The 23,680-nt window shown below is 41.9% G+C and overlaps 1 protein-coding gene across 1 annotated transcript in view; it reads right to left on the reverse strand.

The window, feature by feature from the left end:
- ITIH5 (inter-alpha-trypsin inhibitor heavy chain 5) overlaps positions 1-23,680 on the reverse strand; it is a 119,334-nt gene that overhangs the window by 90,797 nt on the left and 4,857 nt on the right. The window contains exon 2 of the mRNA XM_077470637.1: positions 2,070-2,114. Coding sequence (XP_077326763.1) covers positions 2,070-2,114 — 45 coding nt within the window. The remainder of the gene's footprint in view (positions 1-2,069; positions 2,115-23,680) is intronic.

Genomic DNA, 23,680 nt, shown 5'->3' on the forward strand with positions numbered 1-23,680 from the left:
TAAAAATAAAAGTTGTATATCAAGTCATGTCCAGATTATTTTTCAACCAAGCATTGCTGTGAATTGTGAAAGTCATTTAACATCTCCAGAAACGAGTGGATCCATTGTCATAGCAAAAGAGGAAGTAGAGACGGGGTTGACAAGGTGTCTCTGAGGATCCAGTAGTATATAGCAGTGGTGGTCATTTTTCTTGACATAGGGAGCCTCAGGTGTGGCCCCTGACATCTCTAAAGGGCTGCACAAAATATTCAGTGAATGTATTGCTATAAAAATTGTCAGAGATTGCAACATTCAATAGAAGATGAGATGGTCAGGGCTCTATACATGCAATAGAAGATGGTTAGAGGCCCCAAACATGCAACAGAAGATGGTTAGAATCTCTCAACATGCAACAGAAGATGGTTAGAAGCTCTGAACATGCAACAGAAGATGATCAGAGACTCTGAGCGTGCAACAGTTCGTTTTGCTGTTAATTGAAATAAAATACTGTGATCTTCCACCTCTGTGTTCGAAAACAAATGTGCTCATCAATAATCCTCTACCAGTGAATAGATGGCTGCTCACCAGAGGGTCTAGAAAAGCAATCCCCTAATGGGGGTAAATTCAGATGAAAGCTCCCACTCCACTCCTTACTCTCCAACACCTCCTGTCAGTGCTGCATGCTCTCGATCAGTGGTATGTAAAATCAAACAAAGACAGATCTAGTGCTCTCTGTCGGAATATTTAGTGTCAGATAAAAAAACAGAGGTAGCACACTCACATAAAAGGCACGGCATTTTAAACAGGTGTCAAACTCCTAACGTGCTTCAAGTAGAGATGACCACGGGGTGAAAAGCCAAGGGTCTGGCTCCTATTCCCAGACGCGTGTCGTCCTGGGTCTGGAATTCATGATGAATAAATGTCTTGTTTTTTGAACTGATCTTCACTGCTTTATTTGATTGTAGCAATTTTGTCTTTAGAACATATTTATGCACAGTTATTTATGTGTATTCACTTTTATGTTTGATATATTGTTGCTGTTGCACTGCACTATATATTTTGTTGATTTATATTGAAGTGAGTGTGAACACTTTTGAGTGATAGGCAGAAACTGAAGTATTTCACATTAGCCACTTGCTTTGTATATTTAATAGGGCAAACCATTTACAATTTATTATTTGCACTTAATTATTCCCGCTGATTAAGGTATAGGTTTATTTCGTAATTTCTACTAATATATGTTAGTTTGTACATAGGCAGCACATCATTAATTGCAGACACCCACAATGCCAACAAGGGAGGGGAGGGAGAGGCCCACCTGCAGATGATTTCCTTCTTGGCATAATACAGTAGGTAAGAGACCAAATATTTTATATACCTGTGTCTCTGGTCATCATCCTGAATGCCTAATAAAGTTAAGTCAGGGGATACTAGGAGGGACAGTTGTAGACAGGTATTAAGAAGGTCAAAGACCTCTCTTGAACTGGGCCACCCTAGGGCAGGTCCAAAACATCTGAAAAAGGGCACCAATAGAGGAGTGACAGCAGGTACAGTAAAGGCATCTTTGTGGATAGATTTGATGCAACCTCTGAGGTGTGTAGTACACTCTATACAGAAATTTAATGGGAGTTCTATTCTACATAAAATTCCAAGCTTGATTTAGGTGTAAAGAGAAATGCCCCTGCACAATCTTATGTGCACCCACCCTTATAAAATACAACTTGATGAACAGAAACTAATAACATTGGTACTGAGAATTAATTCATTTTATTTTATTTTGGTATTTTGAAAGTTGTTTCTCAGTCACCTAGAAAGACCCTCACTCACATATTGTTTTTAATAAACAGAGTTCTAAGGGCCGTTGCACGCAGTTATCCATAGTGTTTACTCAAATTTCAGTTTTCAACAGTTTAGTACAGTCTAAGCTAATGAAAGATGATATCTGATACTGATTCTGTTTGCTAGGGTCTAAAGTGTATTAGTAATTGGCTTGTTAATAATGACATTAGTTGTTCACTGGAATTACATTTCATATAGGATAGAAGAGCAGATAGATGAATGTATAAGAATGAAGTTATTATAGCACTTACTCTTCTTGAAGAAAAAGGAATTTGCCTTGGAACTCGGGATGCAACCTACAGCAGGAGAAAAGCAAAACATTAAATGTTAAAAAATATTTTTTTTAATGACTGCATATGGTAATAATGTTTTTATATTATATAAAAGTATATTTGTAGCAATAACATTTTTCGTTTTGGATTGAGTGGAGGAATTAGAACTCCTGTCACCATTAGGCTGTCTATATACTGTATTAGTAGAATTTTGTTTTCTAATTTTCATTTTAAGAACGTTTGATTTTCTAATCATTAGTGGGGTCAAATTACGTTCGTTATTGATCACCGTGGAGAGAAAATTCGAAGGAACAGGATGGGAAATTTCTCTCAAACTAAGGAATTTCTAATAGCGAATGTATTTATTGTTTTGAAATTACATTCGTTCCAACATTGAATGTTAAAAGCAAGTTCAATTTTGAAGTATTTTCAAACATTTGTCAAGTCATTGAATGTACTGAAAATTTTTTTTTTTACATGTTCGTACAAATGTCTGCTTAAAAAGTTTCTAGGGTATGACCAGATTTATACTGCTGTATGTTTTCTCACTGAGGAGATTCATCCACTTTATTTGTTCTTGTCACCATTGTCACTGGCACAAAAAATGATCGCAAAACCAAAATTTGTCACTTGTACAGACATAGAGGGAATATCTCCTAATGGGACACCTGTTCTTGTCACAATAGTCTAAGCGGGTAAGTCTACTTGGAAATCTCTTCACTGTGGGGTGATTTATTCCTATTGTGGCTTCAAGCTGAGGGGAAAACTCCCCAATAGGACAAAGACAGCAAAAAAATGTATCATTCTCTACTCTATCCAAAACTCAATAAAAAAAAAAAAAATCTTACTAGAGATACATTGTTATGGTATATTCTCTTTCCACGTTGACAATTAAAGTGTTACTAAACCCACAACAGTAAAATCAGTCTGTATATGCAGTAAAGCATGCTTGTTATACTCACTGTGGAACCTAAGGGTTAATGCTCTGCATTGTGTAAAATTACTGTTTGATCCTGTCTTCTCTGATCATCTCCTTCCACTGACTCCAATATATTTTCTGATGTTTACAGAGCCCAGGCACAGGCTGCACATGATCAGTTTGGTGTTTATTGCCAGAGAGGTTGTTTTTTTCTTGTGTATGTGATCAGCACAGGGCCAATCAGCACTGTCCAGACAGAGGGTCAGGGGTCCTGCATTCTCATAGGTTAATTGTGGGAGAATGAAAACTCCTCCTACAAGCTTTAACCAGACACTCAAAGAAGTCACAAGACTGCTCTAACTGCTGGCGAAAAAGGTATTTAGCAGTTAATATTTACTAAAATAATTGCATTTCCATATTCTGTGAACTGTGGGAGACCATATATAGTGAATGGAGGTTCCTCGGTTTAGTAACTTTAAGAGGTGTAACAGAATTCTTTAAAGTAAACTAATTAATAAAATTGAATCTGAGTATATAATGAAACAACACATAAGCAAACGTTTTAGGTGAAACACATTTTGAAAAAATTGATAGCTTGAAAGATATGTGCTGCTGACGTAACTAGTGACATCTCCAATAAAAGTTGACCTATTTCATACCTCTACTTTGCTGCAAGCTTTTGTTTCACCCTTTATTGAAATAAATGGCTTAACAGGAAATTAGGGGAGATCAGAAAACACAGTAGTTGAAAGAAAGAAAAGTTTAAATCTGCATATACCTTTAGCCACCATATTTAGGGCTGCTGGTAAGGCACTACAACCAGTCCTGTTATACTGGGCCCAGCCCCATTAGCTAAACAGGAGGGCCCAGGGCAGCTTTATTGTTAATTTCTGCCTAAATGAATGAATGGATTTTACTACCACCAACTAGAAACAAAATGTTACTAGACCCACTGATTACAAGCAATACAGACCTGATCACGGATGTGATTGTGAAATCACACAAATAGGAAACATAAGGGGAATACAAAGACATTGAATTTCAAAAGTGAAAATTTCTCCAAACTACAAACCTTGCTGAAGATATAAATTGGGATAAAATCTTAGGAACAAAGAACACGGAGGCAAAATGGGTTTGCATTAAGAGTATGTTAAATAAAGGGCATTAGCCAGTTCATCCCATTGAGAAATCAATTTAAAAGAGCGAACAAAAGTCCTGGATGGCTTAACTACAGTGTAAAAATGCATATAAAAGTAAAAAGGAAGGCCTACAAAAAATGCAAGCCTGAGGGATCATCATCAGCATTCAGACTTTACAAAGAATATAATAAGAAATGTAAGGGTACAATCAGTGCGGCTAAGATAGAACAAAACACACATAGGAGGAGCGCAAAAAAAAAAATCCCAAGAAGTTCTTTAAGTATATAAACAGTAAAGAAGGGAGGACAGACCATACTGGCCCCATAAAGAATGAGGAAGGAAATCTGGTTACAAAGGATGGGGAGATGGTGAAGGTATTGAATTTATCCTTCTCCTCAGTTTTCACGAGGTAATCGGAGGGTTTCATTAACCAAAACTGCATTGTTTATCCTCATGACACATTACAGGAAGCACCCTCATGGATAACAGAGGACAGAATTAAGAATAGACATGGAAAACTTAACATTAATAAGTCACCGGGATCAGATGGCTTGCCCTGAGGGTCCTGGGGGAACTCAAGTAATTACCAGACCATTGTTCCTCATTTTTACTGACAGTCTACTGCCTGGAATGGTACCAGCTGATTGGAGAAAAGCCAATGTAGCTCCAATATAGTGCAATTCTGCTTATAATAAATATAATAAAGTGCAATTGTGCAATAATTGATGCAGTTTGAAATTAAATAAATCATAACATATGTGCAATGTAATATCACAAGTACAAACAATTTGCAAAGAAAAAGAAAAGTTCATATGCAGCTGATTTCATCAGAAGGCATCCCATGAATAGGGGATGTATTGAAAATGATGATCAAATGCTTGGCAGTGTGATACTCATCACCACAAATAAAATGAAGGCTCACCAGAAAGCCAGCGACTCCCCCTTATTCAGGGAGGTCACAAAGTACTTTGTTGGATCTGTGATCCACAGAAAAGATGTCCTGATGTCTCTCCCCAGTAACCTCAGTGGATACACACCAGGAAATTCACAGCTCATCAGGGCGTGGTGTTTTAGAAAAGCCACAGAGCTGGAGTATATAGAAAGACAAATAGACTCCATGTAGTATAATATTGTCTCCTCTTTGCAGTTTATTAGCAGCAGTGCATATACACAGGATAGCAAAAGTTCAAGCTGAGTTGCTGGCTTTCTGGTAAACCTTCATTTTATTTGTGATGATGAGTATAACTCTGCCAAGCATTTGATCATTATTTTCAATATACCCCTACTACATGGGACTCCTTCTGATGAAAATCAGCTGCATATGAACTTTTCTTTTTCATTTCACTTTATTATACCATTTTTGGATGTATGCGCATCACATGTGTGATTCACATGAATTGCACTTTTAAACAATTTTAATTGTGCCTGATATCTGGGTGATAGTGCTCAGCTGCTGGCTATTTTATGTACTAAGCACGGATATCTCTGTACACAGGTTAACAGAAGGGGCCAGGAGGTGGGAGCAGAAGAAATACTTTTTTTCATTTTTGGGGTTCAGTGGATAAAGTTAGTGCTGTTTTTCCACTGCACCCCGTGGGGGTAGGTGGGATGTAGGCATGGTTATTCTAATAGCGTCCCTGACCATATCTATGGGTTTAGAAATGCAAAAAAATTCCCTGTGAATCCACCAAGATGGCTACACAAAGAGAGACACAATTCAAAACAATACATTTTAACGCGTGATTTTCTCAAATTTGGAACCTCTGCCTACATTTTTCCATCATATGCTTAGTTTGAATTTACCTGCTTTGTGACAGGTGTTCATTGTAATAAGGAGGCAGAGACCATGTGAATAAAGATGTACAATTTATTATAATCTGTCATAATGTTTATAAACCATCTGGCATAACGCGGTCTCGCTCACTAAATTATTATGTAAGCTATATTTGGTTTACGCGTACAAGTCAAAGCAAGAAGAATAGTCAAGTGAAAATATGCCCCTGCAATATACACAACTCCCCACATTTCCAACACAACTACATACCACCCCAAAGCAGCTCATAGATGATTCCGTTTTTTTCATTCAACCAGTGGACTGAAGAAAAAAAAAAACTGACCCAGTTTCCCCATTAACACATTCAAAGTGAATAGGGGAATCACGCTGCTCTGATGGTGGGGCACCAGCAGCGTTGATCGAACAGCATTTTTCCAACAGCCTGGTTGTACAGAAGTAGATCAGCCATGCATGGATCAAAATTTGGATGGTCCCTGCTGAACCAGCTGAATTTCGATCTATGTATGGCCGGCTTAACTCTATATAGTTATTTTTACATTACAATAACAAAGTGGACCCAAAGGATGAATACCTACTGTCTCATTAGGATAATCTAGAAATGGTAATTGCGTCTAAGCAGTACCATTTGACTAGAATTCCTCTGGAAAAAAATAGCAGTGCACGTCTTGTTCCTCGTGCCTTATAGCTTTATGTCTGCACTGTAACATTTAGGACCCTGCTAGGCTCATGAGTTGAAGTAATATTTGGTGATGTCACTACTATGTTGCTCACTGTTTTTTTTTTTTTTTTGCTGGAGAAGGATTGGTACCTTCAGTTCGAGGATTACCCAGCTTCTGTTTCATTCATTTAGACAATTTTAAGACTTGACATTTTTGATATCTATGTACTCAACGCACCTCCTTTTTGTTTTTGCACTAAAATTCATTTTGGTGTATTTTTTCCTGAAAATTTGCATTTGATAAACAGCTGCACAAATATTGTGTGGAAAAAAATTAACTACCATCATTTTATTCTACAGGACCTCTGCTCAGAAAATATATAATTGGAATTTAAAAGTACTTTGTAGCCAAAAATGCTGATTTTAAAGGATTAGTTCACCTTTAACACAAAAAAAAATGCCTATACAGATAAAAACAAGCTTTGCAGCTTTGACGAAAGCTGAATAATGCCCTTACTCTGTAGGCCAGGGGTCAGCAACCTTTTTCCACTTAAGGGCTGGATTTAATGTATTTGAATGCATGTAGGGTCCAATGAAGAAGACAGCAGCGAACATGTCTGCGGGCCGGGTGCGGGTTGCCAACCACTGCTGTAGGCCGCTAGATGGCCGCTAGATGTGTCGGATGTCTAGCAGTGGCAGGCCGGGTGCAGGTTGCCGACCCCTGCTGTAGGCCATTTATGTACCTCATGAAGCCAAATTGGAATAATTCTAAGACATTGCTAAGGACTGTTGCTAAGAGAGGTCCAGTGTTACTACTCACCTCCACTATCACGAGTGAGCCCTTTTTCTGATTCAAACCCCCTCACATGCAAATTCTGTTCCCTGACACAGTCGTTCTGAGCTCAGCATTTGAGATGGTGCAGGTGAGCAGTAATAACACTAGGACTTTCTTAGCAACCTTCCTTACCAATGTCCTAGAACTTAGCCAGTCGGTGAGTACGCAAATGGCCTACACCTATAGCAAGGACATCATTCAACTTTGGCCAAAGCTGCACAGTTTCCTTTTATCTACAGACACCCCTTATCTACATAGGAAGTTTTTTTTGTAAGGGTAAACTAACCCTTTAACATGCGTGTGAAAAATAAAAAAAATGCCCCCAGTGAAGTAGGACAGGTGGGTATATATTGTATCTGCTCATCCTTCCACACATGACTCTTTCCAATGCCACAATGCACTGCAATACTTGGCTGATAATGACAGTGGTACTAGCGTTTGATTCCTCACTCTACACCAGTGGTCGTCACCCCTGTCCTCAGGACCCACTAACAGGCCAGGTTTTATGTATTACCTTGGGGAGATGCAGACTAGAATACTGCAATCACTGAGCAGCAAATGATATCACCTGTGATATATTTCAGTTATCTTGCAAACCTGGCCTGTTAGTGGGCCCTGAGGACAGGGTTGTAAATTGCAAATGGTGGAACAGAAACCAGCTTTAGGACTATATTCGAACTAGAGGTGACAATTTTACATCTATAGGAGCTGGCAGATACCCACCAGACCCACAATTTAGTTGGCAACCTTAATTTGTCCCAAATGCTATGTACCCATTGAGTGGTGCTGGCAGCATTTACTTGCTTCCCTCTCAAAAAAATTGAAATGTAATCTTTAAAGCGATAGTAAAGTCTGTTTTATTATTTTTACCTACAGGTAAGCTGAATATCTCCTAAACGTGCATCGGTAGGGGATATTACATTTTTTGGCATCCGGTGATGGCAACAGTGCATGCAGAGCACTGTGCCATGGGCGAGACTCCTGCATGCATGCGCGGGAGTGACATCATCTCGGCTCAGCCAATCAAGCTGATGGAGCCCATGAACCCAGGAGGAAGACTGGGTGAAGGTGGAAGCCCTGTCAGCTGGGCGCACTGCTGGAGGGCTTCATTCTAAGGTAAGTATTTGATAATGAGCTAGTATGTGATGTATACTAGCACATTATGCAATTGCCTGCAATTTTTTTGTCATGGCCGTGGTTCCCTACTGCTTTAACCAAGTGAGCATTTGTGTTTATAGCAGCTGTGTCTATTTATTGAGCCTTTTTAGCTGGCTCATTCATGCATGCCCCATTTCCATCAGGGGTTACTGTTTTTATCTAATCATAGAAAAATGTCATTCAAAATATGATTCATATTTTCCAGTTGTATTATGTCAGTGCATGTGCACAATTGAATTTTACTTTCAATGCTTTTACATTCACACAAATCAGCGGGGACCAATTTAAATATTAAATGTAGAAATGTGCTTTAACTGGACAAGTGCGTTCTCAGTTGAGCAAATAAGAGCTGTATATCACACAGGGATTACTTTCAACATCGTTAGGTTTTGTATAACAGGTTGTAAAATGTTATATCCAAAAGCATCAAGTTACAGTGCGTTGAAAGCATGTACACTTTAATCGACTGTATAATATGTCCATCAGTACTCCAATGTGCCCATGCAGCTAAAATGATTTTCCAACCCTAAACCTTTACACACAGTTAAAGGGGGCTAAAATAATGTGCAATAAAAGCACACAACAATTACTGAAGTGGCAGAACAGAAATTGTACATTCATTAGACATCCCTAATCTCGATATACTTAATACACTTTTTTTTTTAATCCCAGACATACACTTAAAGTGCTCCCAAAGGCAGAAAGTGTCTTCCCTAATGCATTCTGTGCATTAAGGTAAAAAAAAAACCTTCTGTGTGCAGCCCCGCCTTGATCCAGTGCAGTGGCGTAGCTAGCACATCTGGCACCCGGGACTGGTCATTTCTTGAGAACTGAGTAATCAAACAACTGATCACTCAGTTCTCAGAGCTCCCTGAGCAGAGAGCTGGTGGCTGTCGGCCTCTGGATCTCTGCTCTGCCCCCCCCCCCCCGGTGCTCACTGAAACACTGGGCTATGAAAGGGGTGGGAGTGGCAGGCTCGGGCTCTCAGTGGCTCGCTGAGAGGCTGAGCTAGGTGCCGGTCCAGGCATGCAAGTGGATCCCAACCATATGGTTACGATCTTACCCCAGCCTAGGCCGACTCTATGACATCAGCCGACCGAGAGCGGGCTTAAGCCTGCTGTCAACTGAAAATGGGTCACAGGAGTGCAAAACAATCTGCACTGCTATAAACAACAGGAGAAGTACAGCCAAACAGGCTTTGGCTGTACTTCTCCTTTAATAAATCTATCACACAACCTGTCTCTCTTCTCCTGTTTGGCATTACTTGCGACAATTGATAAATTATGTTGTGAACTCAACCTCCAGGGCCCAGGCAGGCTCTTCCAGGCTTTAAATGCAGGCTCTGTCTCCCTGAAGATGGAAGGTCTTTTAGGCACCCTTTTTCCTAGTCCATTGGGCCTCCACGATCCCCCTTTCATAGTCCAGGGCATCCATACACCTTCTGTCCTAGTCCATGGCCTCCAGACACCCCCTCTCCTAGTCCAGTATCTCTCTTGTACCCCCTATGCAGGGGCCCTTGCCACACCAACCACCATTTCCAAGTCAATAGCCTCCTCTGCACCCACCCCCCTAGTCCAGGGCCTCCTTTGCCCTCCTCTCCTAGTCAAATGCCTCCTCTACAGACCACCCCAAGTTCAGAGCCTTCTCTGCACTCTGCTCTCTGAATCCTTTACCACATCAACCCCCCTTTTCAAGTCCAGGGCCTCCTCTGCGTCCTCCATTCCAGGGTCCACTACACCCCCCAGTCCAGGGCCTCCTGTGTATTCCCCTCCTAGTCTAGGGCCTCCTCTGGATCCCCCCACTCCAGGGCCTCCTCTGCACCCCCAGTCCATGGCCTCCTCTGCACCCCTCCCCAGCCCAGGGCTTCCTCCACACACCCCCCTAAGCCCAGGGCCTTCACTGCAGCCTCAGTCCAGGGCCTCTTCTGCACCCCCCCAGTCCAGGGCCTCCTCTGCACCCCCGGTCCAGGGCCTTCTTTGAAGCCTCTGCTTCTCTGGGATGCCTTACACAGAAAAGACATAATAAGCTGTTAGGGCACTGGGCAGGACTAGGGGGAGACCTCACAGCACTCCTCCGGGGGTGCCGCTCACACCAAGTACATCTGCTCTAGGGTGTCACTGCTGCCAGTTCAAGTGTAATGTACAAGCAGCACCTGCTGCATAGTTTGCCAAATACAGGAGAATCAAATAGGAGAGGGACCACACAGGTGCACTAGTGCTGAATCACTCCGCTACTTCCGTCCAGCCATCCTATAGAAAAGCATTCCAGAGCAATGCTGCAGCTACTGTTGCTTAGAAACATAGTAACAGTAGCTGGAGCATCACTCTGGAATGCATTTATATAGGGTGAGCGGGAGGAGCAGAGTGATTCAACGCTAATGCACCTGTGCAGTCTCCCTCCTATTGGATTCTCTGGTATTTGACAAACTATGCAACAGGCGCTGCCTGTCCATTACACTTAATCGGGTGGCAGTGGCACCCTTAGAGCAGCAGTTCCCAGTGCAGGTGGGGGCAGCACCCCCCTAGATGTGTCTCCCTGGGCAAGCGCCCCCATACCCCCCCTAGTTTCGGCCCTGATCAAGTGATGTGCATGAGAGCAGCAGCTGTCCCAGATCTCTCTCTCCTCATTGGCTAACACAGCAACAGGAGCCATTGGTTCTTGCTGCTGTCAATCACAGCCAGTGAGTCAATGAGGAGAGAGCAGGGGGCAGTGTCAAGCCACGCTCTGTGTGTGAATGGACAATGTCGATTCACAGAAGTGTGGCTTGGAAGCAAGCCTACTTCAGTGCCCCCATATGAAGATGCTTGCTATTGGGGGCACTCGGCAGAGGTGAAGAGCCAGGATCGCCAGGCAGAGACCCAAAAAGAAGAGGATCGCGGCTGCTCTGTCATCGGTCATCTTATCACTCAGTTCTCAGACTAAGAGCCAGCAGGGGACAGCTGCAACATTGGACTCATGTTGCAGCCATACAATTGAGTATGACAAGAATGGTCAACAAGAGGGTACCGAAACACACTTAAAACAACTAAAAGTCTATAATGTCCAGGAAGTATACATATGCAGAATTAGGGGCAGCTCCCCTGAGAGCGAAGCAGTCTCTGGAAGAACAAATAGGAGAAAGGCAAGGTGCGTCAAAAAATAAATTCAGCAGAAGATATTAACTAACTAATGGTATATTTAATTAAAGTCAGCCAAATGGCTACTCACACTTTTATAAGGATCAATAGGAATTTAGATCTGACCAAGAAGCGGATGCTTTGAAACATTATCTCCTTGGTCTGACGTCACTTTCGATGCGACTCTGGTTCCAAAACGACAAGACGGATGTCCGGCCAGTTGTTTCTCTCCTCTCGTGTCAACATCTACACACCACCATCCACCGGGGACCCCAGTATTATACTGTTATATGCCTATTGATCTTTATAAAAATGTAAGTAGCCATTTGGCTGATTTTAATGAAATATACCATTCATTGCATCTTCTGCTGCACTTAATTTTTGTTGCACCTTGCCTTTCTCATACAAGTATGTGTGTTTGTTTTTTGTTATTTCCCAGACTTCTCTTCTAAAAAAAAATCTATATACTATAAAAACAAAACAACAAACCATAAAAGACTTTAAAATATAAATAATGGGAGCTCCTGCTGTTTGCTGTCATGTATTGTCATTTAGTTTATAATAGAAGTTTGTTGATATATGTCATTCTTTTATGTCTTTGCAGCATTAAGGCCTTGCTATCAGACTTAAGGGCACCAAACCAAAGCAACCTGTGTTTGTGTATGCAGATAAAAGCTTTGGAAGCTTGCTAGCCATAGACACTGGATAACCACAGACAGGATAAAAAAGGATTTCCTACTACTGCCACTAAATGAAGTGGAAAAAACAACAAATGTGCATCTTCTCTGTATTAGAAGTTCAACACAATGGCAGGAGGGAATGTATTAATATGGTGTATGAACACTAAGTTATATACAGTATTTACATATTTGTTCAATGCCAGGACTTGAGCTTATATATTTAGCATCCAGCCTTTTCACGCTATGCAGAATTTTTTAAAGTACATCTATCAGAAAAAGCTAAAAATTGAAAATTCGTAATTTTCTACACAGTACACCCCATAAGTTGATTTACTTTCAATGAATCTGTGTTTCCAGAGGTTAAAGATTTTCCAGTCTATAAAAGGACGATGTACAGTATATCAGCTCCTCTATGCTGGGACATGCACACATGTGCTTACTTGTAAATTTAGATGCTGTATCAGAGTGTATTCTAGAGAGGTTGGAGTTGGAGTGATGATCAAGATTGTTGGAAAGGATTTCCAAAATGTAAACAACATACAAATGAATAGCCGTAATTTCCCTTTGGATTAAATCAGGACTCTGGAGTTTATATCAGATTCGATTGGCCAGAGTGGAAAATTATTGATTGTTTTGCATCTATTGGCAGATACTTTGTTCATGAATATGATCATGTTTCAATCATTCAGATGATAAGATTACATGGTAGAGATGTGATTTTGATAAAATAAGTTATAATCTTATCCTACTGAAATCAACTTTCCCACGTGTGGCATATTGATCAAATCGGTGGCCAACTATAGATCATTTATTCCTATCAGAAGAGATTGTTTGGAAAAGAAATTGATTATTTATCTAATCATGTATGGCTACTATTTGGGCTACTGCTTTAAAGCGAAGCATCTCTACAGGGAAGTGGCATTCTGCAGTGTTTTGGGTCAGGGTAAGGGAGCAACATATAGAGGTATACAGTTTCTCTGTACTTCTTAGCAATCCTAAATCGTTAGTTTGCCATCGGCCTTACTGAAACAAGAAATGTCAGGGTAGCACAAAGGGCACCCTATTATCTATACCTTTCAGGGAGCCTCTTCTATTTACTTTCAAAATATTTTATTTTCAAGATATATAGAATACAATTCAATACATTTAATAATTGTTTCAAAGTTCATTAACAACAAATCTTGGGAAAAGACGAGTTCATGACAATAAGCTAATAACAGTTGGGGTCAATATAAAAAGAAATATTCCGTTCCCTTTGGACAAGCTTACTAAGCCAATCAGTTTGGTGGAGAGCACCCAGGAAATAGAGGCATTCCCATCCCCCCGGCACCCCTAACAGGATAATACTGTGCCGAGAGGGCGAACCCCCCACCCCCCTAATGACCCCACCCGGGGTCAAAAAATGTTTTCACTTGAATTTTCAGTCCAACAAGAAGGAACAAAAGATAAACTTATGTATAACTTTTAATATAATAAAATAAAATAGGAGATAAATATCCTCCAGTGTCATTACCAGGAATCCTCAAAACAGATAAATAAAAGGACAGAAAAAGAGAAGGAGAGGAAAAGAAGAGAAAGATAGGGGATACGACTCTATCCTAATGCTAAGAATGAGAGAGAGCCAGTGTGGCGCCATGCAAAATAGAAATCCCTATATATTTAGCCCAAGGGTCCCATATTTTCTCAAACTGAAGAGTCTTGTCTGCTAAAATGCTGGTCAATTTTTCTTGGGTCATTATGCAGGAAACTTTCCTTCTGACCTCCGACAAGAAGGGCCTAGGTTTCTTCCAAGCTTTCGCTATTATAAGCTTGACTCCTGTGTGTATGAAATGAATACATTTTTGTGTGTGCTTGGGAATGAGAGGTATGTGTTCATTTAGAAGAGCTACAAGAATGGTTCTAGGAATCTGATGACTAGTCACCTTAAATATCATGTTAAAAACTTTGTTCCAAATGTGCGGATCCTAGGACATCCCCATCAAATATGAACCATCGACCCTAATAAATGACAACCTCTGAAGTTGGATCTGCAGTTGGATATATGGTTGCAAGCTTGGTGGGGGTCAAATACCACCTGGTTATAACCTTAATGTTAGCTTCCTTTAGGGAAACATTAAGAATTCCCCTGAAGGATTTTGAGTAGGTAGTATGCCAGGTTTCTAAGTCCCAACTGTATTGAAGATAATTTCCCAGGCCTCCATATAGGAGGATGTAGGGTGAGTGAGGCACGAGTAAATCACAGAAATTCCTCCCTTTTGTTCCATGCCTCTTCTATTTATAGGGACATCTTGTTTTTTGGCCAGAGTAAGGAGCGTGATGCTGAATTTAGTGATGTTGAGACACATTATTAGGTAGTTTTTTGGTGGTTGGTTGCTTTAATTATTATATTTTGCATTAGCAGTATTAATATACTGTTGTCATAAACTGTGTTCACAAAAGTTGTTACTGTATTGTTGTAGGATAAGGCATCCATGCACCCAGCACTATCCAAATTGGCTGGACTACATTTACATAATGGGATTTACTGAAGGCAAATAGGCTGCTCATTTTCTAATGGAATTTTCCCTTAGCTCTGTGAATGCGGTGAAAATCATCCTGCAAAGAATATCCAATTACATGCAAGGAAAAAAATTTTTTATTTTTGCTTGCACATGATTGGATGATGGAAGTCATCAGAGCTTCACCTCATCCACTAAGCTAAGGCCCCTTTCACACTGGGGCAGTGGGTGCGTCGGCGGTGAAGCCCCGCTATTTTTATATTAGCGTGGGGCGCTAGCGGGCGAGAAAGGGTTAAAACCACCCACAAAGCACTGCTGCAGCAGCACTTTGCCAGCGGTATAGCCGCACTGCCCATTAATTTCAATGGACAGGAGCGGTGGTGGAGCGGTATACACATCGCTCCTTCACTGCTCCAAAGATGCTGCTAGCAGGACTTTTTTTTAGCGTCCTGCCAGCGCACCACTCCTCAGCTTTCACATTGGACACACAGGAACGGTTCTCTCAGGGCGCTTTGCAGATGCTATTTTTAGCACTGTAGCGCCTGCAAAGCGCCTCAGTGTGAAAGGGGTCTAAGAGAAAAGTCTCTTAAACAGTGAAACTTCCCTTGCAACATGAACAGCCTATTTTCCTTTAGTAAATCAACCTCAATACCTCCCTAGACACAACTAAATAGGTTATTTAGATTTATGGAATTAAATTAATATTGTAAAAATTTTATTTTTCTATTTTAGTAGATCTTTAAAACCAGTTTACCAGATAGAAGGTATTGTCATTGTGATAATTTGTTGCTAAATATATAAGGGAATAGAAACACAAGATAATAACATTATATAGATAGAACTCTGTAGTAAGCCTTGAGACTTGGATCTTTTCCATTTTGTAAACAATTGCTCATTTCTTCAGTTTCCTGAGCTTCCAGTTTAGTATTTATGTACAGTAAGTTTCAAATAGTGGGGATATTTTGAGTTTCCAAAAGGTCTCCACCTCCCGCAATATTTGAAGCTGATCTCCAGCCAAAAACAAGATAAACAAGAATATCCTATAAAAAGATAAAATAACAAAACCAACTTTAGCTGCAATAATAAGCTACAACAGTTTTCACAGTACTTTTTATATTCCAATAGATGTCCTCAGTCTGATAGCCAGAATCATTTGACCCTCTTCCTCTGAGCCCAGGTTGGCCTGGACCCGCTCCAGCCTGTCACTGGACAGTGAAAGTAGAAGCAGCACAGTGATGAGCTAATTTCTCTGTCAGTTTGCTTTCTTCTCATATCATCATGCTTCTTGTCATAAAACATAAACATAAAGTGATTGGCCCCTTCTATTGCTTCTTCCTCTCACACATCTGCTCTGCTGTTCAAGGTAATTACACTGTTTTCAGTTAAAAAATAAAGTAGTCGTGTATTATTGATTACAGCTGCATTGATTTGTGTGTTTTATATATGCCTATTATATATGCATATAGCTTTCAGGTCTTTTTTTTTTGTGTATATTGAGGTCAAGATTTCAAGTGTGTTTAAAGCCATAACATGCTTTAAGAGCCCATTCACACAGGGGCAACTCAGGATCCAACTGTAGGTCGCCCCTAGTCACCTCAAGTTGCACTACATGTAAAAATCAATGTAAGTGAATGAGAGCAGTCTTAATACACACTACTGAAGTCGCTCCGACTTCAGAAAATGTTCCTGTACTACTTCTATCTGTCTTCTAGGCGACTGGTACCCATTGATTTCAATGCAAGTCGCCTCCAAGTTGGATCTCCATCTATATTGAGGCGACAATGTCGCCTCTCACAGAATAATCAGCTCTCGAGAGGAAACTCCATGCCAAATTTTAAATAAAAAACCGGCATGGGTTCCCCCTCCGGGAGCATACCAGGCCCTTAGGTCTGGTATGGATTTTAAAGGGAACCCCCTATGCCAAAAAAACGGCGTGGGGGTCCCCCAAAGTCCATACCAGACCCTTATCCGAGCATGCAGCCTGGCCAGTCAGGAAGCGAGCGAGCGCCCCCCCGAACCATACCAGGCCACGTGCCCTCAACATGGGGGGGTTGGTGCTCTGGGGAAGGGGGGCGCCCTGCGGCCCCCCCCCACCCCAAAGCACCTTGTCCCCATGTTGATGAGGACAAGGGCCTCTTCCCGACAACCCTGGCCATTGGTTGTTGGGGTCTGTGGGCGGGGGGCTTATCGGAATCCGGGAGCCCCCTTTAATAAGGGGGCCCCCAGATCCCGGCTCCCCACCCTATGTGAATGAGTAAAGGGTACATCGTACCCCTACCCATTCATCTGGGGAAAAAGTGTCAATAAAAAACACAACACAAGTTTTTAAAGTAATTTATTAATCAGCTCCGGTGGTCTTCTTCCGATGTCGGGGGTCCTCATCCGACTTCTCCGCTCTGTTCGGCCTCTTCTCCCAATGTCTGGCCTCTTCTCCCGCTCTCCGGCGTCATCTCCCGCGTCTTCTCCCGGGCTCCTCCGCTGTCTTCTTGGAGCTCTTTTACTAGCGGAGGAGCCCGGTCTCTGCCGTTCTTCTTTCTTCTTCCTTCTTCCCTCTTCTCTCTTCTCCCGATGTTGACACGCACTCTCTTCCACTGTACTGGCTTGTGCGACGTGTGCGGCGTCTTATATAGGTATATGTCGTCATCACCGGGTGATGCCACATGATGATCCCGCCCCTTTATGACGTCACAGTTCCAGCATGCCCCTTACTCATTCATATAGGGTGGGGTGCTGCAATCTGGGGGCCCCCTTATTAAAGGGGGCTACCGGATTCCGATAAGCCCCCTGCCCACAGACCCTGACAACCAACAGCCAGGGTTGTCGGGAAGAGGCCCTTGTCCTCATCAACATAGGGACAAGGTGCTTTGGGGTGGGGGGGCCACAGGACGCCCCCCTTCCCCAGAGCACCAACCCCCCCATGTTGAGGGCACGCGGCCTGGTACGGTTCGGGGGGCGATCGCTCGTCCCCACCTCCTTTCTGACAGGCCAGGCTGCGTGCTCGGATAAGGGTCTGGTATGGACTTTGGGGGGACCCCCATGCCGTTTTTTCAGCGTAGGGGATTCCCCTTAAAATCCATACCAGACCTAAGGACGTGGAGTTCCCCCTTGAGAGCTCATTATTCTCTGATTGGCCACGGCCAAAGTCGCCTGGCCTGGGGTAACTTAAAGTCGTGTTGTAAGTCGCCCCAAGTCGTGTTGAAGTCACTCCAAGTCGCCCTGTTATTCATACTCAAGTCGTGTCCAAGTTGCCTCCAAAAGTCACGTTGGAAGTCGTTTTGCCCCTGTGTGAACCGGCTCTTAGACCCTTTTCACACTGAGCCATTTTTTTAGGTGTTTAAGCGCTAAAAATAGTGCTAGAAAAGCGTCTCTCATGCCTCCCCAGTGTGAAAACCCGAATGCTTTCACACTGGGGTGGTGTGCTTGCAGGATGGGAAAAAAGTCCTGCAATCAGCATCTATGGGGCGGTGTGGGAGTGCTGTTTACAGTGCTCCTACACCACCCCTGCCCATTGAAATTAATGGGCAGTTCTTACTCTCCCTTTCTGGAGTCCATACCTCTCTTAATACAAGAAAGTACTTTGCTCACTTTGGAAACCACAGCTTGGCAGTGCATGCTATTATTGAGCTTATGATCTACCAAAACACCCAGATCCTTCTCCATTACAGTGTGTTACAACAGCAAATGAATATTTGCTATTGTAACACTGATCCTCCTCCCGGCCAATCGGGAAGTGGGTTTTGATACCCATCACCCGATTGGCTGAAAGGACAGGCGCATGCTGGAAGCCACCGGTGGAGGAGAGGACATGGAGCTGCTGCACGCTGCCTGCCACCCGCTACCTACCTAGATAGGGTAAGTGCCGGACCGACAGGCAAACAGCTGGGGTAGGGGGTGGTTGTTTTCCACATCCCCCCCAAAAAAAACACCAGCCACCACTTGTAAAACATGCAGATGGGTAATCCACGTGTTTTTTTGTTTTTGGTTTTCCCTTGACTTAAGCTTTAAAGCTCCATTAGATTTTTATTCCTGCCTGTGTGAGATTTCCATTAATTTCCAATGCCAGGAAGTTAGAAGAAATCTCTCAAAAGTGATGCAGCTGTATTTCTATTCCTGTTCCAATGAAAGCTGTAAAATTTTGGATTCTCATTTCTCATCACTTGCATTGACCGTGGTCACCAGATAAATACAGGAGTCAATCTCCTCAGCAGGGGCACAGATCACAATAAAAACCTGACAGGGGTTTCAGCATTTCCCCACTCTAGCCAAAACGTAGAAAATAAATAATATAAAAAGAATATTGATTTTAGGCACTTTATGGTTATTATTAGGGATGGGTGAATCGCTATTCACTTAGCAAACTGTTTTGCTAATCCTCTATGAAGTTTTACAAACTTTGCAGGGAGTCTAAGGGAGCAAATTCTATTACTCAGTTCTGACCTTTTTAGAGCTAATAAACAAGGTATTGTCACAGAAAGGTATGGGTAGCCAGACACTGCCATGGGGAACATGGGGAGCTCTAATTGGGGAACATGTACCAATTAAGGAAAAGTATTTTTTCTACACATAATTATCAGGAGTCACCTAATTTTTAATTGGGGTGTGATGGACAGACTCCCTGGCTTTTATTCTCTATCTTGCTATGCTGGTTTGTTGGTTTTCCTAAGGTCTTTTAATGTCAATGTTCTTTTGTTTTTGCGAATCGAGACCTTCAGGTAAGACTGCGTGGGTTAAACATTTTAATAAATAAAAATAAATAAGGACTGCCATTTTTTTGTTTATGTTTTGTCAAGTCATTGCTCTTTGTTTACAGGACTAGATTTAGGTCATTATAATTTATTGACACTATTAACCTTTTCCTGACCAGCGCACGCCAATGTACGTCGGCAGAATGGCACGGGCAGGCATATTGGCGTACAGGTACGTCCAATCTTAAATGCCGCCCTGCCATCGCGCGTGTGCCGCCGGCGGCGCGCTCACGTGCTGGTCGGGACCCCCGTGAGTCCGGTCGCGGGTCCCGCGGACTCAATCGCCGCGGGCATACCCGCGATCGTCTCGCGGGGCGGCTGAACTGGGAGATGCCGTTGTAAACAGCATCTCCCCGTTCTGCCTAGCAACAAGTGACGCTGATCTCTGCTCCATGTGATTGGGGCAGAGATCAGTGTTCACTAACAGAAGGTTAAGCCCCCAACAGTTAGTAACACACCCCTAGGAACACTTAACCCCTACACTGCCACCCACTGGTTAACCCCTTCACTGCCAGTGTCATTTACACAGGAATCACTGCATTTGTATAGCAGTGATTGCTGTATAAATGACAATGGTCCCAAAAATGTGTCAAAAATTTGTCAAAAATGTTCGATGTGTCCGCCATAATGTCGCAGTCACAATAAAAATCGCTGATCGCCACCATTACTAGTAATAAAAAATTATTAATAAAAATGCCATAAAACTATCCCCTATTTTGTAAACGCTATAACTTTTGCGTAAACCAATCAATAATCGCTTATTGCGATTTTTTTTTTTTTACCAAAAATATGTAGAAGAATATGTATCGGCCTAAACTGAGGGAAAAAAATGTTTTTTTATATATTTTTGGGGGATATTTATTATAACAAAAAGTAAAAAAATAATGTGTTTTTTTCAAAATTGTCGCTCTATTTTTGTTTATAGCGCAAAAAATAAAAACCGCAGGGGTGATCAAATACCACCAAAAGAAAGCTCTATTTGTGGGAAAAAAAGGACATCAATTTTGTTTGGGAGCCAGGTCGCATGATCGCGCAATTATCAGTTAAAGCGACGCAGTGCCGAATCGCAAAAAGTGGTCTGGTCTTTGGCCATCAAAACGGTCCAGGGCTGAAGTGGTTAAATTAATTAAATGTCACCAGTGTCAGTTTTGACACTACTAAACCATGTTGCTGAAATGCTCATTTTTTGTTGTGGGTGCATGCCATTCACTAATTGGTTACTAGGGCTGGCTTTCAGGAAGTCAAAGGGCTTGCAGATAAAAATTGAAGGCAGAATTTATTTTCCAAACAGATTTTTCCTAAATAGCATGTTTGGTAAAAGTAGATGCCAATTTGCCGAAATGTCATTTACCTTTTGCTGAAATTTCGAAGAAGGCAAAACTGTAATCACACAGTAAAATCAATTTAGCCAAAATCACTGTGCTCCTCCCTAAAATGCACCAGGACATGCCACAATATATTAAGTAGGTACTACCTTTACCAAATTTAAAGCTTATGTCAATGCAAATTAAAGAAAAAACTATTTAGTAAATCTCTAGAATGTGTACTGTTTCAGAGACTAACACGGGCCAATAACATTATGAACTTTTTATTACTAAGGATAAGAAATATCTGTTGAATAGATTCACGCAATAAAGTGGATACATTTCTTTACATGCCAACCCTCTGGAAGGAAATTCACCACCAGGGATGGACCTTGGGGTTGGACGGAACCCATGTTGGTCTGAATTTTGGCTGTTTTAAGTTTCATCAAATGGCCAAACTAATAGGGCGGTTGCCGTTTGCCACGCCTCAATATTTAGCTTCAATATTCAATATTTAGCTTCAATATTTACTCAATGTATTCTGTTGTGCTTGACCTGTATTCTGTGCATAACCCTGATAAAGATTTTTAGTGACAAAAAAATAAAAATGGCAGCTCCCACAGTAACAATATTACTACTGCTACTAAATATGACAGCTTCCACAGAGCACCTGGGAAGGCATGGCTGCCAGCTTCCTAACAAACATGACATTTTGCCCATTCAGCTGTCAGCCAGGCATTCCCTGCTGACAACTGAAATAAAAAAAGGATGAGGGAGGGATAGCTGACGTAACTGACCAAATATCGACATGGACATATTTGATCAAGTTGGGAATCTGTATGGTGTATACAACCTACCACAACAAAACTGACAAAGAAAAACGTTGCTGCCAAATGACAGCATTAGCTACTTTACTTCTGTTTGTTAACAAATAGTCAGAGATTCCCTTCATCTATACCAGAACTTTATCCTAGATGAGAGTGTGATATACAGTAGATGTTAATGGTGGACCCTATACAAAAAGAAGAGTGGGGTTCCCTCTAAAAATACATACCAGACCCTTACCGTCAATGAGGGTCTAGTACTGATGTCAAGGAGGATCCCACCTAAAAAAATGCATAGGGTCCCTCAAATTACGTATCAAACCTTTTGGGTCTGCAATGAAATTTAAGGTGCAAGGAAAAAGAGTGGTGTCACAAAAAAAAAAAAATCAATACCTGATCCTTATCAAATCATGAAGTTTAACACACCAGGAAAGATTGGGGTGGAGCTTCCCCCCCCCCCAAAACCATACCAGGCTTTATACCCTTAACATGTGTGACCCCCTTGGCAAAGCACCCAGTTTCCATTTTAATAAGGACAAGGGCCTCTTCTCTGGATCAAAGGTTGTGGGGACCTGCGGGCAGGGGTTTATTAGAATCTGGAAGCACTCATTAACAGTAACGTGGAACCAGGTAGTGGTCCCTCATGTGAATGAGCAAGGAGTGCCCCTACTCATTCACACAAACAAGAAAAAAGAAACAATTTTTTTACTTCTTTTAGTTAATAGGAAAAAAGGCCCTAAAAAAAGTACAATGCTGGACATCCATCATCAATCATATTGTCCACTAATGCAGATCCACATCAATCAAAAGGAAGGATGTACTACTGACCAACAGACATGGCCGATCCTGTCACTGACTCCCACTAAATGACCTCCCCAGAGTCCCACCCTTAAAAGTAAACAAAGTCTCCCAAGTGATTGACTAAATATGGCCATCTGCAAAAATCAACAAAGCGAGGCCACAATTATTAATCTGCATAGCTTTCTTAAATCAGTGATGAAAAAGGACTTAAAGCAGACATTCACCCAAACGGGGAAGTTCTGCTTTTCCTCCTCCTCCCCTCCACTGCCATATTTGCCATATTTGGAATTTATATATTTTTTTTTTTGTTTTTTTCGGGAATCGGGTACATAGTTTAATAGGTACCCTTTCCCACTTACCTTTGGGTAAACTAGACCAGGGGTCTCCAGATGTGGCCTTTTGCTAGCCTTTATCTGGCCCTTGGGGCACTATTCCTCCCACTGACACCAACAATAGGGCACTGTTTCTTCCACTGATACCAATGATGGGATACCATTCCTCTTACTAATAGGGGCACTTCTACTCAGCCTACTGTGAGTGACCACCAACCTTGAGGCCATATTTATTCTTACTGATGCTGGGCTCAGGACATTTTCTGCCCCCCGCTGGCCACAATCCGGCCCTCTTAAAAGTCTGAAGGATAATAAACTGGCCCTTGGTTTGAAAAGTTTGGAGACTCCTGACCTAGACAATCCTAGTGGAAGTTATCTTCCCCCTCTCTGCCCCCACAATCTTCTGGCTGCGGGGCCATCCACAAAGCACAATTCACGCATCTGCAGTGGGCAGCTGGGTGAAGCTGGAAGGAGTCACAGCAGGCTGCCCATAGTTAAGAGCCAGTCTGGGTGAGGACAATGCTGGATCCCTGGACAGGTGAGTGTCTGTTTATTAAAAGACTATTGATTTTTTCAGAGCTGAGCTTTTTAACCGCTTCAACCCCAGAAAATGTTACCCCCTTCCTGACCAGCGCACTTTTCGTGATTCAGCGCTGCGTCGCTTTACATGCTACGTTGCACCCAAAAACATTGATGTCCTTTTTTTTCCCACAAATATAGATTTCTTTTGGTGGTATTTGATCACCTCTGCGGTTTTTATTTTTTGCACTCTAAACAAAAAAAGAG

This window comes from Lithobates pipiens, unplaced genomic scaffold, assembly GCF_037356315.1.
Source record: "Lithobates pipiens isolate NorthernLeopardFrog02 unplaced genomic scaffold, aLitPip1_a1.2 Scaffold_8, whole genome shotgun sequence".
Taxonomy (NCBI): Eukaryota; Metazoa; Chordata; class Amphibia; order Anura; family Ranidae; genus Lithobates; species Lithobates pipiens.